This window comes from Geotrypetes seraphini, chromosome 7, assembly GCF_902459505.1.
Source record: "Geotrypetes seraphini chromosome 7, aGeoSer1.1, whole genome shotgun sequence".
NCBI classification, from domain to species: Eukaryota; Metazoa; Chordata; class Amphibia; order Gymnophiona; family Dermophiidae; genus Geotrypetes; species Geotrypetes seraphini.
In genome coordinates, this window is record NC_047090.1 from 61,811,399 (window position 1) to 61,830,553 (window position 19,155).

General features: G+C 47.3%; 1 protein-coding gene across 3 annotated transcripts in view; it reads right to left on the reverse strand.

Annotated features, from left to right (window-relative positions):
* PARVB (parvin beta) overlaps positions 1 to 19,155 on the reverse strand; it is a 276,144-nt gene that overhangs the window by 180,495 nt on the left and 76,494 nt on the right. For all 3 annotated transcript variants that reach the window (XM_033952575.1, XM_033952576.1, XM_033952578.1), the window contains exon 4: positions 9,076 to 9,178. In XM_033952575.1, coding sequence (XP_033808466.1) covers positions 9,076 to 9,178 — 103 coding nt within the window. The remainder of the gene's footprint in view (positions 1 to 9,075; positions 9,179 to 19,155) is intronic.

Sequence of the window (19,155 nt, forward strand, 5' to 3'; positions counted from 1 at the left end):
CAAAACAACAGGAATCCTACCAGAAAACGGAATAGAATTGGGAAGGCTGGAGATGTTGAACAGGCATTGCTGCAATGGTTTGCTGAAGTTAGAAGTCGACAACTGCCAATCAATGAACTTCTGCTGATGGAGAAAGCAGCAGAGTTATCTGAAGAACTGGGCTTAGAAGACTTCAAAGCAACAAACGGATAGTTAGAGAAGTGGAAAATTCGTAACAGCATAAAATTTATGAAGCAGCATGGCAAAAAACAAGACGCAGATGAGTTTGGTGCAGAAAGATGGGTCATGGAAGTGTTACCTTCAGTTATTGGTGGATATGAACCATGTGATGTTTTCAACGCTGATGAGATGGGCCTATACTGGTGTGCCATCCCTGATGGAACACTGGCTTTCAAACGCAGCGAAGCTGTTGGCTTCAAGGTGCCAAAGAAATGATTGACATTGCTGCTCAGTTGCAATATGGACAGTAGTAAAAAGCTCAAGCCACTGGTGATTGGGAAGAATCGACATCCTCAGTGCTTAAAAACATTAAACGTCTGCCTGTTGAATATGAAAGCAACAAAAATGCATGGATGACAGCAATACTGTGGATTGAATGGTTGCAGAAGCTTGACAATCTGATGAGAAGGCATAGGAGGCACATTGTAATGCTGTGTGATAGCTGCACAGCACACAGCAATGATGTAAGACTAACCAACATCAAACTAGTGTTTCTGCCGCCAAACATGACCTCTTTGATCCAGCCAATGGACCAAGGGATAATCGCAAACTTCAAACGCCATTACAGGTCACTCGTCCTACGATATGTGATGGCAGTGATTGATGCAAGCATGGAATCCAGCCCCTGAGCTGCTGAGCTCGCGAGAAAAATGGTGATGCTCGGCTCTCTTCATATGGTACTGGAGGCATCGAGTCGAGTCTCATCATCAACAATTTCAAATTGCTATCGACGGGCGAGCTTCGTTCAGGCATCTGATGAGACAACTGAAGCTGACACTTCGTCCAATGAACTCCCGGTTGGACTCGCGTCATAAGAGTTTGAGCTGTATGTCGCCATTGACAATGATATGGCCATATCATCTGACAGCACTAATTCTAATATCTGTACAGTCATAAAGGACACTGCAGACAACAAAGAGTCTGATGAGGATAGAGATGCTGTTGCTGTCATCATGACTAATGAACCACCTGCAGAAATTGTTTCCTTCTCGGACGCACTGAAGTCCCTACACATGCTGCGTTGTTATCTATAGATAAATGGCTGTCACGACTATGGACAGTTTTACAGCATCAGTAGTCAGATACACAGCCTGAATCGTGCAATCTACATGCAGAAAACAATGACTGATTATTTGAATAGAATGTTGGTTTAAAAAAAGGTTTAAAGTGTATTGTATTGGACGGAACAATGCTGTTTCTATAACTGAACTGTACTGTGATTTTTCATGACTAAAAAGTGGTACTCCGATTATGCGCACACTCCGTTTAAGTGCACTTGGCTATCCGGTCCGAAGGGCTTGCACTTAAGCAGAGTCGACAGTACCTGGCAAAATCCTAAAGAGTTGCAAGATTCTAAGTTCCCATTCCCAGGAATATGAAGTGGCTATCCCTGTGTCTATTTTAATAGTGGTTTATGGACTTTTCCTCCTGGAACTTGTCCAAACCATTTTTAAACCCAGTCATGCTAACTGCTATTACCACATCCTCTGGCAATTAGTTCTAGAGCTTAACTATTCAATGAGTGAAAAAATATTCTCTCATCTTCATTTTATAAGTATTACTCCAAGAGGAAGTGATGTCACCAGAGCAAACAACAACTTAAGAACAAAGCTCCAGAATCACACAAGCTAAAAGAGAAAGTAGTGTTCATAAGAACATAAGAACATAAGCAGTGCCTCTGCTGGGTCAGACCAGAGGTCCATCGTGCCCAGCAGTCCGCTCTCGCGGCGGCCCAACAGGTCCAGTACCTGTGCAGGGGAACTTGAAAATATATGTTGGATGGAATGAATGAATTAATAAATGAGGTGGACAAGAAGTGAGGTAAAAAGAGATAGATGATTCAGTCTGAAAATCAAGAAAAGTGACACATTCATTAGAATCTTTTGACTCCTGATGCACGTAATGTTTTGCCGAAACCAGCTGTGTCCTCAGATGCGTGCCACAGAAATTGAGGAATAAAGTGTTTAGTATTCAGATCAAATCATCTGTCTTTTTCTTACCACCTTGTTTGTTTGAAAGGGTTGTATCCTTCTCCTCTTTTTCAACATGGATGAATAACTATTCAGTTTCTAGGATAGAAGTTTTTTGTTTTTTTTCATCATTTTTATTAAGTTTTTGTTCTTAGAGATAGAAATACAGGTCACCATAAACCAACAACCACTAACAAGAGAAAATGCTGAAACAATCGGGTCTTACGTGTCATTCCTTCACGAAGACCCACGGAAACCAACCCCCCCATCTGAACCCCCGCCCCCCCACATTCTGCCCCCCAAGCACTCCAGTGTCAAAAGTTCAATAAAGAACTGAGCTCTAGGGGACAATCCCTCCCAAATTGGAGCCCAGATTCTCCTGAATTTCCTCCAAGGCCCAGGACCTCCCCTCCGAACATCCTGGTATTCAAATTTCAAAAGAGTAAACAGTTCATTCCTCTACATGGTAAGGGTTGGCACTTCAACTTGGCACCACAACAAAAGAATACACTTCTGGGCCAACAAAGAGGCCTTTTGTAATAACAAGTTGCACCCTCTGGACAAACCCAAATGGATCCCCTGAGAAAAAAGCAGAACATCCGCTCTCAAAGGAATCTGCTTACGCAAAGCAGATTGCAGATTCAGAGCTACAAAGGACCAGAATGTTTGAATGTGGTCACAAGACCAAAGCATGTGAAGTAGGTCTGCAGGGGTGGACTGGCACCAAGGACACCGAGCATGAGAGGCATATCCAGAAACATAGGCCTGGAATGGGGAGACATGCAGCAGTAGTAGAAACTTGAAGTGTTGCTCTTCTAGTTCCACAGAATGAGTCATCTGAGGAAGATGTTTCATAAGACGACAAATTCCGGAGCCCGTAATACGCTCAGACGGGGGGAGATCCTGATTCCACACAGCTGCCACCACCTCTGGGTCCCAAGGGGCTACAAAGCAGCCCAAGCCGACTTGATGAAAAGATAAACTAATCAGAGTCAGGTGGGACAGAGTCAGAGTCTCACACACCATATCTGCCATGTCTTCATTCAAAGTAGCAGCATCCAACAAGCGGATATAATGAGACACCTGGCGGTAGAAAGCCAGTCCCGAGCCTCCAAGAGACCCGTCGCCTGCAGATCCTGAAAAGAATGAGGTACACCCTCCTCCGACACCACATCGCGCACATAGCATAATCCTCGAGCACTCCAATGTTGTAAATATAATTTAGAAGCATCATGATCCAGGTCTTGATTACCCCATAAGGGCAACAGGATCGTAGAGGTGAAAGGTAAATGCATACGTTTGCACAACCATTGCCAACATTGTCTCATGGAACACAGCAGAGGATGAGACCTGGTAGGAAAAATCCGGTGTGGGCGCTTAGTATGAAGATAGTACATCAAGTGAATAGGTGCCATCAACTGCTGCTCAAGAGTAACAGGCGTATAAAACTGGGTGTTCTTAATCCTGTCCACCAAGTGCCGAAGAAGGCAGGCTATGTTGTATCTCCTCAGGTCCGGGAGTTCCAGTCCACCCCGTCCCACAGAGAGAGATAATTGAGCAAGAGTCAGTCTGGGTTTCCTATTATTCCAAAGACGTTTGCATAAGACAGTGTGATACATATTAACATCCTTTATTAGTCATATACAATGGAAGAGTTTGCATCATATATACCCACTTAGGAAACAACACCATTTTGTAAAGAGCAATGCGACCCCATAGGGACAATGAAAACCGAGTCCAAAGACTCAAAAGATCCCTGGACCTATTCAAGAGCACTGTGAAATTTTCTTTATAGGCCTGGGACAGATCGCCAGTGATGTATACCCCCAAATATTTAAGTTTGTGTGCCACCTTTCGCAGGGGGAATGGGATCGACCAATCTTCATAAGCATACCCACCAACAGCCAAAGCCTCAGACTAGAAGTATTTAAAAACTGGTTATAAAGAACTTTGAGGTGTCTGAGGAATCATGAAGGGGTTTTTTTTTGTTAGTCTAATGAACCTGGATGGCAAGTTATTAAGGGATACAGGTTCTGTTGAGTAGAAGTTTAATTTTATTTGAGCTGATCACTTATGAGGAGCTGTTTACACTGTGCTCAGCATTCTAACAGTAATGCTGCAGCTTGAGAAAGAAGAGAGAGACAAAGAGATAGAGAGAGAGAGAGATGTGCTCTGTTTATCCCTGAACTGAGGAATAGTTAATTCTGGTAGAAATTAAATTGTGTGAATTTATTGCTTGATCCAAACAAATATGAGCTTCATTTTGGCTCTTTGTCTCAGTTTAATAAAGCTATAAGAAACTTAGGCCTCCTTTTACGAAACTGCAATAGCAGTTTCTAACACGGGGAGCCGCGCTGAATGGCCTGCGCTGCTCCCAATGCTCGAGTTCCTATGAGCAACGGCAGAGCGCAGGCCATTCAGCGCGGCTCCCCGCACTAGAAACTGCTATCTTAGTTTCATAAAAAAGGGGGGTTAGTCTTTGACAACTGGTTTAAATTGTGGTGTGCATAGAACTGTATGTACTTTAAGGAAATAAGAAGAAAATTTTAAGCACAGACTAAGGAACGTTTTTTTTAAGTTAAAGAGAAAAAGATAGGTTTCCTAGGCAGAGATACCTTATTCTTTGATTTTATATTAATTAGTAGTCTGGGCTGAGCCAAGGAAGACACTGAAGGAGATTAGGTGCACACACCTAGAGAAAAGAGGCAGGATTTTCTGAGGGTTTTTTTTAGATAGGGTGGTAGTAGTTCCTGAATCCTAAAATTGCTGGCTTCAGAGGAGACACGCACATGAATAGATAGAAGGAAATCTTAACATGGGGGGGGGGGTTTCAAGCTCAAGGAAGAGTTTGTGGGTGACGGGCCATGGCATGCTTCCATGACTTTCCTGTCAGTGCTTGAGCCAATTAGCACTCAGGCACCAACAGGAAAGTAAAGCACGGGATCCTACTGACAGCTCAGATCTGTCGGTAGTTTGACAGGGGTTTTCCATGCGCCCATTCTGGGCATTGCACAGAATCTACTAATGATATAATTTTAATACTCAAAAGAAACAGCAGAGGGGAAATGAAAAAACAAAGCAGTCTATGGTGTTCAAAATGATAAATTCATTAATCAAAGGAAGTCGACTCAACATGAATCGTGTTTCAGCTGCAAAACCTGCCTCAGAAGTCTAAATACATAAAAACACAAATCAAGCAGATATAAAAATAAATACAAAATATGCACGTTAAATTAAAAAATTAATACTGCATAAAAATAAACACAAATGAAAATGTAAAAATAAAAGGTATGTAAGCTCATGTATGTACACAGCGGAATACAAATAGATTAATAAAAGTGACAAAATTAATCATAATACATAATAAATATAGGCCATAAATAACACATAATACATAAACAGACTTAATAAATAGGCAATATATAAAAGAGATGATATGCAAAACAAGCCATATAAGATCAAAAGAAAAAAGGTGATGCATAAGACTAAATACTATTGGCTCCTTTTACTAAGTGTCTAGGGCGTGCAGCAATTCTGCGCACACTTAGCACAAGCTAAAACCGCTATCGCAGCTTAGTAAAAGGAGTCCTATATGTATATAAAAAATAAGACTAAATACTCTTTGTATATAAAAAATTTGTGATCCCTGCCCCGTGCTGTGTGCCTCCGTGCTAAATTCGATTTCCGTCGCATGGGGCGGCTTGCGGCGGCATGTGGGGCAGCTTGTGACGGCGGTGGTGGTTTGACTCCTGCCTCTTCTCACTCCTGTACCAGCAAAAGCAGCAGCTGCGGAGCATTTGCTAGGCCGGCCCACTTCAATAATGCGAGATGGGCCAGCCTAGCAAAACCCCCAAGGCTGCCCGGGCTAGCGGATGCTGGACAGGGGGAGCAGGGAAAGGAGAAGGTCTACTGCTGGACAAGGGCAGTGTTCTCCCCAGGGCCTTATAGCCGGGCACTGCGCCCGGCTAATTTAGATGACCGCCCAGCGAATCCTGCTGCTGCCACCGATGCTCCTTCCCGGGCTGACTCGCCGCCGAAAATTTTGTTTGACTTTTTTTTTTTTTTTGCCAGCATGCTTTGACTTGCTTCAGGCCTTCCTCGTTGCCGGGACCTGCCTACTTTCTGTTTCCGCGAAGGCAGGACCCGGCAGTGAGGAAGGCCCGAAGCAAGTAAAAGCAGCAAGTTGTAAGCTTCCCTCCAGGGCTCTATCGTGTGCGTGCCGGCTTCCCTTCTCTTCCCCCCGGGACGCTACTTCTGTTTCGGAGGGAAGAGAAGGGAAGCCAGCACGCACACGATAGAGCCCCGGAGGGAAGCTTTCAACTTGCTGCTTTTACTTGCTTCGGGCCTTCTTCGCTGCCGGGTCCTGCCTTCGCGGAAACAGAAAGTAGGCAGGATCCGGCAACGAGGAAGGCCAAAGCAAGTAAAAGCAGCAAGTATAGTTGTATACCATTTGAGAAAAACAAACGCATGGACATCGGACACGATTCTGCTTGCTCTTTTAAAAGCTCCGATCCAAGCAACCTTGGTGCCTATTGTGGAAGATAAAGTGGTCAGCCAGGAAGAATGAAATCAAAAAAGTTCAAGTTTAGTCAAGCTGTGATTTGAACTTTATAGGCATTTTTTTTTCATCCTTTAACTGGCAGGCAGAAGGATGCTCCATTTATTAATCTTGCAAAGTCTGATACAGGAAAAGCTAGAAGTGCATCAGGATTTAAGGAGCTTGGGGTGTGCAAATCCACTTAATGCAGAAATTACAGTAAAACGAAATCACTTTTCTATTTCACTGCAGCTCTATGAGGTTTTTCGAGCTAATGTTCTTTTCCACTTAGCTATAGTCAAATGATGGATAGGAATATGTTTATTTCATTTAAGCAAAGGGAAAACAATATTTTTTCTGAGTATCCTTTAAATAATGGTTCACAAATTAATTCAGCCTGTTTTAAGGCTGTGTTTTGTTTTTCACATTATTGCTTCTGTTTTTATAATCCTTAAAAAATAAGGGGCAATTCTCCAAGTGGTTTCTTCCTCGTAGGCACCCTGAGACTGTACAGGGAACGCCTATTCTATAGCAGTGAATGGGCTCCCAGGTTCCATTACAGAATAGTAGCATTTAACCTTAGATTCAGGCGCCTTACAATTAAAGCAGCCATAGAGCTGGCGTAACTAAGCATGTCCAATTGTGGGAGAAATGATTTTATTTTCAGTTTAGTGATCAAAATGTGTCTGTTTTGAGAATTTATATCTGCTGTCTATATTTTGCACTATGGCCCCCTTTTACAAAATCGCAATAGCGGTTTTTAGCACAGGGAGCCTATGAGCATTGAGAGCAGCGCAGGGCATTCAGCGCATCTCCCTGCACTAAAAACCGCTATTGCGATTTAGTAAAAAGGGAGGGGGTATATTTGTCTATTTTTGTATAGTTGTTCCTGAGGTGACATTGCATAGAATCATCTGCCTTGACCTCTTTGAAAACCTGTGGAATATAAATGATAATTAACATTTTCTCTGCGTACAGTGTGCTTTTTGGGGTTGTTTTTTTTTTTTAATTTTATTGTTGGTAGATCATTTTGACTTGGTCATTTTAAAAGTAGCTCGCAAGCCCAAAAAGTGTGGGCACCCTTGCTGTTGAGCCATTTCTTGTATGACTGGATCAGCTATATTTATCTTTTTTTTTTTTTAGTTGTTTAAATTCATGCAGAAATAAATGGCTAGATTGAACCTAATGACTTCATTAACGCCTTTCCCTTTTTTTAACATCTATACCATTTGAAAGAGGGCAAATACTTCTTAAATTTAGTAAAAATATTCTGGCACAAGTGTCAAACCTTAAAAAAAGGAAGTCATATTGAGCATTGGAAAATAATAATAATAATTAACTAATAAAAATAGTACACATTTAGGGCTCCTTTTACTAAGTTACAATAGTGGTTTTAGCATGCATTTAGTGCGTGGAGAATTGCCACATGCGCTAGATGCTAACGCCAGCATTGAGCTGGCGTTAGTTTTCCCACATAGCACAGGGGTTTGCACGCGCTAAAAATGCTAGCGTACCTTAGTAAAAGAGGGGGTTAATTTTCCCCATCACCAAATTTCCCCATCCTGCCCCACCCGGCTACTTTTTCATGCCACCTGGCTGGAAAAAATTTCTGGGGAGAACACTGAAGGGTATCAGGTAAGAGGTGCTGCTGGACAGGAAAGAGGTAAAACGAAGGGAGAAGGGCTGCTGCTGGACAGGGGGAGCAGGGAAGAGGTGCTGCTAAACAGGGGGGAGGTAAAACAAAGGGAGAAGGGCTGCTGCTGGACAGGAGAAGCAGGCAAAGGGTGGTGGTAGATAGCCAAGGAAAGCGCTCACAGGGGTGGGGCGGGGACAATTTTTTTCCCAGCGTCATTCTCTACCCGGGAACAGACACCACTGAAGAAGCTCATTTGCAAACGAATTTACATACAGACAAGATACCTCTTTGAAGGGACAAACAGGACCTCAGGAAGGGGGTGAGAACCCCATCACCTGTGGAATAAGCTTAAATCTGATTTAAAGGAAGAAAACCTAAGGACTTCCAAACTCTTACTAAAAGAAGCCAAAGTCTCACCCTGATGGCAAAAGGGTCTAACAAACAAGACACCCAGAGCAACTTGCCTGGGAAAGTGGAAAATACAGCTCTAAGTGACCCATAGTGACTGGTGGTGACCAGAAGTGACTAGAGTCCAGATCATTGTACATACCCCCATCCCTACTCAGCATCAGAAGAGAAGGACATGGCAAAGGAAAGGCCCCCTGTAATGACCAGAGGCAGCCTTTCTTAACCTCAAAACATAAATTTTATACAAGAAACCAGTTTTGTCATATAAAATTTCTTATCTATCTCCTCTCCATCGTTCAGCTCACCTAAAAGCTTCTGCAGAACTTGTCCATCGTAAAGATCCTCTTCCAGGTTCTTCACAATTATTCTTTCTTCGACTAGCACTTCGTTAATCCAATCAATTAGAACCTAAGATATATAAAATCTTCTTTATATTAAAGTTAAAAGTCTGCAGCAGAGTAGTCTACTGAAATTTCTACATTATCTGAGGACAAATTAGCACCATTTTTGGTTGTAAATCTGTCTCTGAATTACATTACAGATACAAGATCCTTTATCCGAAATTCTAAAAACTGAAAAGCTCCAAAATCCAATTTTTTTTTTTTTTAATATTGTTATATTACTAATTTGTACAAACAGCTTACTTTTAGCATCAAAAGTGAAACCTGGCCCAAAAGTCACTTTAAAGACTTCACTATACGCTGATAGCAGTTCATTTTTTTTCCAACTTAACTCTTACTGGTGTACCTCAGAGGTGTTGCTGGTGGCCGCAGAAATTCATATAGGCTGTCTGCTGTGGCCCTGCATGCTTTTCTGTCGTGTTCAGCCAGGAAAGAAAAAGGAAGTGATGTCAGCAAGGCAGGAGGCAGCAAAGAGAAGCCACTGGTGACACATCATTCCAAAAACCGAAAAATCCAAAATGTCCCTTGTTCTTGAGTGTTTTGGATAAGGATTGTGAACTTGCAGTGTTCTCCCTAGTGCCTTTTAGCCGGGTGCTCCGCCTAGCTAATTTAGGTGAGCTCCCGACTGTCATCTCGGAAGGTTGCGAATCCTGCTGCTGCTGCTCAAAATTTTTTCTGAAAACCCCTCTCACCGGCTTGGGGATTCCCTGGGCTGACTCAGCACAGCCTGAAGAGCCACCGGGAGCTCAATGTTCAACTCCCGCCTCAGCCTGACTTTTTTTTTTTTTTTTTAAAGCGCCAGTAAGTGAATTGAACCCATGCTCTGGGGCTCTAACAATAACACTGTGCGTGCTGGCTTCCCTTCTTCTCCTCCAAAACTGGAAGTTACGTCATGAGGGGGGGAGGGAGGAGAAGGGAAGCCAGCACGCACAGTGTTACTGTTAGAGCCCCGGAGCATGGATTTAATTCGCTTTCAGGCTATGGCGGGAGATATGGCAGCGAGGGAGTCAAAGGGAGGGAGGGAAGTTTATAACTGGCTAATCTTGCTTGCTTCGGGCTTTCCTCTCTGCCGGGTCCTGTCTTCACAGAAACAGAAAGTAGGTGGAACCCGGCAGCGAGGAAGGCCTGAAGCAAGCAAGAGCAGCAAGTTGTGAATGCTGCGCTGCCGATGAGTGTGTGAGACAGGGAAGGGGGAGGGGGGAAGAGAAATGCTGCTGCTGATGCACCCAATTGGGGAGAGAAAGGGAAGGAGGAAGAAGGAAGACCAGGGAAGGGAAAGGAAAGAAATGCCAAGACCATGGGAGGGAGGAAAGGAAAGGAGATACCAGACCATGGAGCCAGGACATGTGGGGAGGGAAGGAGACAGATGCCAGACCAGGGGAAAGGAAGGAAGGGGAGAGGAAGGAAGGAGAGGAGATGCCAGATAATGGAGGATGAGGGGGGATGGAAGAAGAGGAGAGAGATGCCAGATTGCCAGACCAGAGGGAAAGGAGGGAGAGGGACAGATAGAGATAGAAGAGGAGAGGAGAGAGATTCCAGGGCATGGGGGGAGGGAAGGAGATAGAGATGCCAGACCATGGGGTAAAGTGGGAAGGAAGGAAGGAAGGAAATGAGAAGAGAGATATGCCAGAGCATAGGGGAGGAGGTGGAGACAGAAAAATGGAGAGGAGTGAAGCTGAAATGAACCATGGACAAAGAAGAGAAGGGGCACAGGATATACAGTTTATTGAAGGGACATAGAAAGAGGGAAGATACCGTATGGAAGAGAGAGAGGGCGAACACTGGATGGAAAGGGCAGAGAGGGTGGACAGTAGATGGAAGGGGTAGAGAGAGAGAGCAGAGGCTGGGTGGAAGGGGCAAAGAGAGAAGGCAGATGTTGCATGGAAAGGAAAGGACAAATGCTGCATAGAAAGAAGAGAGCAAAGAGAAGATGATTAAAGCAGAAATGACAAAAGGTAGAAAGACCATGGGGTGGAATGGAAAGGAATGAAGGAAAGGAGAAGAGAGAGATGCCAGAGCATAGGGGACGGGATGGAGACAGAAAAATGGAGAGGGAGTGAAGCTAAAATCAATCATGTACAAAGGAGAGCAGGGGCACAGGATATACAGTTTATTAAAGGGACATAAAAAGAGTGAAGATTCCATATGGAAAAGAGAGAGGGTGGTCACTGGGTGGAAAGGGCAGAGAAGGTGGACAATGAGAGAGTCGACAGTAGATAGAAGGGTTAGAGTAGGGGTGGGCAACTCCGGACCTCGAGGGCCGTATTCCAGTCAGGTTTTCAGGATTTCCCCAATGAATATGCATTGAAAGTACTGCATGCAAATAGATCTCATGTATATTCATTGGGGAAATCCTGAAAACCCGACTGGATTCCGGCCCTCGAGGACCAGAGTTGTCTACCCCTGGGTTAGAGAGAGAGAAAGGACAGAGGCTGGGTGGAAGGGGCAGAGAGAGAGGGCAGAGTAGTGCTGCCTGATTTGAATCGATTCACCAATTCACTTCGCATGAATCGATTTGAATCAATTTAAAAACAACAACAAAAAAAAAAAAAAATTGGCCTCCCGATTTGGTGACTGACCTTCCACCCATGCCCCCAAAAGCAGGAGCAGCAGCGCTGCCTCTTGCTGGCTGGCTGCAGCCGCTCCTACTTTAGAGGGCAAGGGGGGAGGGTCAGTCGGGAAGTGCTAGTATCCAGCTTCCCCTGGCCTCCTGCGTATCCATTTACCTAATTCCGGCAGTGGAGCAACCTGCAGAGAGGATTGCCGGTACTTTAGCGATCTTTGCAAGTTGCCATCAGCCTCTGGAGCTGTTTCCTCTGCCACGATCCTGCCTCTGATGTCAGAGGAGAGGCAGGACTGCGGCAGAGGAAAGACAGCTCTGAAGACCTATGGCAGCCTACAAAGATCGCTAGCACTGGCGATCCTCTCTGCAGGCTGCTCCGCTGCTGGAATTAGGTAAATGGATACGTGGGAGATCAGGGGGGGAACAAGCAGGCCTTCCAGAGAGGGGGGTTGGTGGGACAGGCCTTCCGGGGGATGTGCAATCCTTCAGGGGGGGGAAAGGCCTTCAGGGGGGACAGGAAGGCCTTCTGGGGTGGGGTGGGGTGCAGGCCTTCAGGGAGTGTAGTCCTTCAGGGATGGTGGGACAGGCCTTCAGGGGTGGTGGGACAGGCTTTCTGGGTGGACAGGCAAGCCTTCAGGGGTGGGGTGCAGGCCTTTGGGGGGGAAGGCCTTCAAGGGGTGGTACAGGCCTTCAGGGGGGACAGTGCAGGCCTTCGGGGAAGGGAAGCCCTGATGTAGAAGTACACCGAGAGAGGGAGGGAAGGGGGTGTTCAAAGATATGTGCATATGCCGGACTTTGGGGGGAAGAAATAATGGGTTTAAAAACAGTGGAGAGCGAGAGAGATGGTGGACAATGGGATTTAGGGAGGGAAGGAACAGAAAGGGAGAGAAGTTGGACAAGGGATGGTGTGGAGGGGGGATAGAGATACTGTATAGGAGGGTAGTTGGGAAGAGAAAGGGAAAGATGGTGGACCCTAGGGTGGTGGCAAAGGAGGGAGAGATACTGAATGAAAGGGTAGTTGTGAAAAGGTGGATCTGGGGCTGGAGACGAAAAAAAGGAAAGATGCCAGACCTCCGGGGCAGGGAAGAGAAATGGAAGGGGAGGCCAGAGATGGAAGATGGATGGTTAGCACGGAGAAAGAAGAAAGGTGGAGACCCTGGCAAGCAAGTTATCAGAAGACAACCAAAGCCTGGGACCAACAAGATTTGAATAATGACCAGACAACAAAACGTAGAAAAAGCACAGTTACTTACCGTAACAGGTGTTATCCAGGGACAGCAGGCAGATATTCTTTACGCATGGGTGACGTCACCGACGGAGCCCTCGGTACAGACCTTTTTAACTAGAAAGTTCTAGTTGGCCGCACCGCGCGTGCGCGTGCTGTCCCTGGATAACACCTGTTACGGTAAGTAACTGTGCTTTATCCCAGGACAAGCAGGCAGCATATTCTTTACGCATGGGTGACCTCCAAGCTAACAAAGAGGGAGGAGGGATGGTTGGCCATTAGGAAAATAAATTTTGTAACACAGATTGGCCGAAGTGTCCATCCCGTCTGGAGAAGGCATCCAGACAGTAGTGAGTAGTGAACGTGTGAACTGAGGACCAAGTGGCCGCCTTGCAGATTTCCTCGATGGACGTGGAACGGAGGAAAGCCACAGAAGCAGCCATAGCTCGGACTCTGTGGGCCGTGACAGCACCTTCCAGTGAGAGACCGGCCCGAGCATAACAGAACGCAATACAGGCAGCAAGCCAATTGGAAAGCGTCCGTTTGGAGACAGGACGACCTAGACGGTTAGGGTCGAATGACAAAAAGAGCTGAGGAGATGAGCGGTGAGCCCTGGTACGGTCAAGGTAGTAGGCCAGGGCACGCTTACAATCCAGCGTGTGCAGTGCCTGTTCCCCAGGATGAGAATGGGGTTTAGGGAAAAAGACGGGCAACACAATGGACTGGTTGAGGTGAAAAGCTGAGACCACGAAGGAATTTGGGATGGGTACGCAGGACCACCTTGTCATGGTGAAAAACAGTGAATGGTGGATCGGCGACCAGTGCATGCAGTTCGCTAACCCTCCTGGCAGAGGTGATGGCAATTAGGAAAAGCACCTTCCAGGTAAGAAATTTGAGCGAAGTTGTGGCAAGAGGCTCAAACGGAGGTTTCATGAGTGCTGATAAAACCACATTCAGGTCCCAGACGACAGGAGGAGGCTGCAGAGGTGGTTTGACATTGAAGAGACCTCTCATGAACCGGGAAACCAGTGGATGAGCCGTGAGAGGTTTTCCGAGGATAGGCTCGTGAAACGCAGTGATGGCACTGAGGTGGACTCTGATGGAGGTAGATTTGAGGCCAGCATTGGACAGTGAGAGCAAATAGTCCAGTACAGATTCCACCGCTAAAGAGGTGGGATCATGATGATGCCGTAGACACCACGAGAAGAACCTGGTCCACTTCTGATGGTAACATTGGAGGGTGGCCGGTTTCCTGGAGGCGTCCAAAATGAGACGGACAGGCTGAGATAGATTCTCTGGAGAGGTCAGCCCGAGAGAAACCAAGCTGTCAGGTGGAGCGAAGACAGATTGGGATGTAGTAGAGATTGATGCTGCTGTGTAAGTAGAGTAGGAAACACAGGAAGAGGAATGGGCTCCCTGGAGCTGAGTTGGAACAGAAGGGAGAACCAGTGTTGTCGAGGCCACCGAGGGGCGATGAGAATCATGGTGGCCCTGTCTTTGCGGAGTTTGGACAAGGTCCGCAGCAGCAGAGGAAGTGGAGGGAAGGCATACAGGAACCGATCCCTCCATTCGAGCAGGAATGCATCTGGGGCCAGACGATGAGGAGAGAAGAGTCTGGAACAGAATTGGGGCAGCTGATGATTGTGAGGTGCTGCAAAGAGGTCCACCTGCGGAGTGCCCCAGCGAGCAAAGATGGAGTGGAGTGTTGGAGGGTCCAGCATCCACTCGTGAGGTTGAAGGATGCGGCTGAGATTGTCGGCCAGAGAGTTCTGTTCGCCCTGGATATAGACAGCCTTGAGGAAGAGATTGTGGGCCGTGGCCCAGGTCCAGATGCTGAGAGCCTCCTGACAAAGGAGGCGAGATCCGGTGCCGCCTTGCTTGTTTATGTAGTACATGGCGACTTGATTGTCTGTGCACAGGAGAAGAACCTGAGGGCAGAGAAGGTGCTGGAAGGCCTTGAGAGCGTAGAACATGGCTCTGAGTTCTAGGAAATTGATGTGATGTAGACGCTCCTGCGGGGTCCAAAGACCCTGGGTGCGTAGATCTCCCAGGTGAGCTCCCCATGCATAAGGGGAGGCATCCGTGGTGATGATCATGGAATGAGGGGGCAGATGAAAGAGAAGGCCCCTGGAAAGATTTGAGGAGTTCAACCACCATTGTAGAGATCGCTGAAGAGACGATGTCACAGAGATGGGATGAGAAAGAAGATTCGAGGTCTGTGACCACTGGTTGGCCAGAGTCCATTGAGGTGTCCTGAGGTGGAGTCGCGCTAGGGGAAGCACATGTACCGTCGAGGCCATGTGGCCCAGGAGGACCATCATCTGTCTGGCAGGAATGGAGTGATGAAGGAGCACCTGACGACAAAGGTGGAGCAGAGTCCGTTGACGGTCGGAGGGGAGAAACGCCCTCATTAGTGTGGTGTCGAGAACTGCTCCAATGAATTGAAGGCGCTGTGTGGGGAGCAGATGCGACTTGGGGTAGTTGATCTCGAACCCCAGGAGATGGAGGAGAGAGATGGTATGATGAGTGGCTTGTAGCACAAGTGGAGACGTAGGTGCTTTCACTAACCAATCGTCCAAGTAGGGGAACACCTGGAGGTTGTGAGACCTGAGGAAGGCCGCTACTACTATAAGGCACTTGGTGAATACCCTGGGTGATGAAGCGAGGCCAAACGGTAGCACCTTGTACTGATAGTGGCGGTGTAGCACTTGGAAACGCAGATAGCGGCGAGAATTCGGATTGATGGAGATGTGAGTGTAGGCCTCCTTGAGGTCCAGGGAACATAGCCAGTCGTGTTGAGAGAGAAGAGGGTAAAGCGTGGCAAGGGAGAGCATTCTGAACTTCTCCTTGACCAGACACTTGTTGAGGTCTCTGAGATCGAGAATGGGACGGAGGTCTCCCGTCTTTTTGGGTACCAGGAAGTAGCGGGAGTAGAATCCCTGACCCCGTTGATCTGGAGGTACTTCTTCGATGGCATTGAGAAGGAGGAGGGATTGAACCTCCCTCAGGAGGAGGGGGGTTTGAGATGAGTGTGAAGCAGACTCTACGGGAGGGTTGTCCGGTGGAAGAGTCTGGAAGTTGAGAGAGTAGCCGTGGTGGATGATGTTGAGGATCCACTGGTCTGATGTGATGACCTCCCAACGGCTGAAGAATATGCGGAGACGACCTCCGATTGGTTGTGGAAGAGGTAGCAAAGGCGGAAGACTGGCTATGCCCTGGAGAGAAGAGTCAAAAGGGCTGAGAAGGCTTTGCAGGTTGAAGAGGCTTGTTGGGTTGATTGGGCTGAGAACGAGCCTGGGTATGATGTTGTTGCTGACGGGGTCGCCGAGGTTGTTGAGAAGGCGGATTGAGTGGCCTGGCTGAGAACCTGCGCTGATAGGAGGATTGAGGTCTGTAAGGTCGTGCAGGTGGAGCCTTTTTCTTCGGCTTAATCAGGGTGTCCCACCTGGTTTCATGGGCGGAGAGTTTCTGGGTGGTGGAATCCAGGGACTCTCCAAAAATCTCATCCCCCAGACAGGGGGCGTTTGCCAGACGATCCTGGTGGTTGATGTCCAGGTCTGAGACTCTCAGCCAGGCCAGGCGGCGCATGGCTACGGCCATGGCAGAGGCACGGGAGGTGAGCTCGAATGAATCGTATATCGAGCGGACCATAAACTTTCGCAACTGAAGGAGGCCAGAGATGTGTTGCTGAAAAAGTGGAACCTTGCGCTCCGGGAGGTATTTTTGAAGGGCGGACAGCTGCTGAACCAAATGTTTCATGTAAAATGAAAAATGGAATGAATAATTGTTTGCCCTGTTGGCCAGCATGGCATTCTGGTAGAGCCTCTTGCCAAACTTGTCCATGGTCTTACCCTCTCTGCCAGGAGGGGTAGAGGCATAAACACTGGAGCCCTGAGTCTTTTTTAAGGTGGATTCAACAAGAAGGGACTCATGGGGCAATTGAGACTTGTCGAACCCTGGAATAGGGATTATTCGATAGAGGTTGTCCAGTTTACGGGGGGCCCCCGGAACCGTAAGGGGGTTCTCCCAATTTTTGTAAAAGGTCTCCCGTAGGATGTCATGTACGGGGAGCTTGAGGAACTCCTTAGGAGGTTGTTCAAAATCTAAAGCCTCCAGGAAGGCTTGAGATTTTTTAGAGTCCGATTCCAGAGGAAGGGACAAGGCTGCAGACATCTCCCTGAGGAATTTTGAAAAGGAGGACTGCTCAGGTTTAGAGGTGGCATCGGGTGCCGATGGATCCTCATCAGACGAGGAGAGATCCTCCTCGGTACCGGGGGGGGGACTCTTCCCATAGGTCTGGGTCCCGGACCTCCGGGTGTGCATGCCGAGACACCGGGGTGGAAGGTGCGGTATGGTGAGTCTTGGATAAAGATTTTCCAGAGCGCACCAAAACGGTACCGGGAGAAGAGGACCGGCGTCGATCCCGGTCCCGGGAAGTCTTGTGTCCTGCCCGGTCCTGAGGAGGATCCGTCGTGGTATGGGAGTGAACCACCGGATGGGCATGAAGTTGCTCAGCCGAAAGAATCGGCATGGAGGTGTTGATAGGTACCGATGGTTTGGATACCGGGGGCTCGGTACGGGGCTCGGGCCGGTCTGGTACTGAAAGGAGCGGTGCCAGGATAGTGGGTAACAGGTGCTCGAGCTGACGCTGCAACTGTTCCTGGAGTTGAACTTGTAGGATGGCCGTAATACGGTCATCCAGGGGTGGCACCGGAACCGCTTTCTTTTGCTTCGGTTCCTGGGCAGGATGGACCTATGGTCTGACCGGCAGAGGCACTGCTTATGTTCTTATGTTCTTATGTTCTTAGGTGCCGCTCCAACGCCCCGGCGATGAGGAGGCCGATGACGAGGCACTCACCGAAATCGGGGCAGAGCGCTTTCGGGGTCGGCGCGAGGCCGGTAAGGTCGGTGTCGCCACTGTGGCTGGTGGACGCTCGAGGGAAGAGGGAGGCTTCTTAGCCGGCTTACCTGGCGCCAGAGACGCCGATGTGGGGTCGGGCGTCGTCGAAGTAGACGGTGCCGATTTCTGTGGTACCGCTGTCGATGCCGAGGAGTCCATCGTCGACCCGGTGCCGAACAAAAGATTTTGTTGGATTTGTCGGTTTTTAAGCGTCCGCTTTTTAAGAGTGGCACAGCGGGTGCAGGAGTCCGCCCGATGCTCCGGACCCAAACACTGTAAACACCAATTGTGTGGGTCAGTGAGGGAGATCGGGCGTGCACACCGCTGGCACTTCTTAAAACCGACTTGCGGGGGCATGAAGGGGAAAATAGCCTCCGCAAAATCGAACCCCCGAGGCCTGTATAATGGCAACAGGCCCCGCCGGGGCAAAGTCGGAAAAAAGGGAAAAAAATATAAGTTTTTTTTTTTTTTTTTTTACAAATCAAAGAAAAAAGAAACCCGAAGGCAAAAAAGAAGAAAAAATGGAAAAAAGCGCGAGCGGGAAGGCAAAAAGTGATTTCAACGGCCGTTGAAAAAACACACGCGTCTTCTTCGCTCCGCGGAAACGAAGAAACTGGGGACCACGCACTCCTCCGTCGGGCGGGAAGGCACTCGCGCACGCGCGGTGCGGCCAACTAGAACTTTCTAGTTAAAAAGGTCCGTACCGAGGGCTCCGTCGGTGACGTCACCCATGCTTAAAGAATATGCTGCCTGCTTGTCCTGGGATAACATAATTTTATTTTCTATTTTGTGATTATAATATGTCAGATTTGATGGGCATCCTGCTAGAGGTGGTGTTAGACCTTGAACGTGAGCTAGGATTTAACAGAGAGAGGAAAAGTTTTTTTTTGTTTATTTTGTTTACACCACAGTGGGTAGGAGAGGGCAAAGGGGGTGAAGAGGCTATAAAATAATCTCACCAGGATGCTTGAAAAAGATAACCAATTGGGCATGAAAATCGAATTGAATCGAAAAATCGATTCAATACGCTGAAATCAAATTGAAATTTTTTTTCCTGAATCGGGCAGCACTAGGGCAGAGGCTGGGTGGAAGGGAGAGAGGACAAACGATATATAGAAAGAAGAAAGCAAAGAGAAGATGATTAAAGCAGAAATGACAAAAGGTAGAAAAAAAATTTTGTTGTTGCTTTACTTAGAATCAAGTAGTATTGTAACTGTATTAATTAAAGTTTATCAATAGGAAATGGAAATAAAGCAATTTTGGGGGGGACTAAACCCCTTTCCTCATGTTAGGACA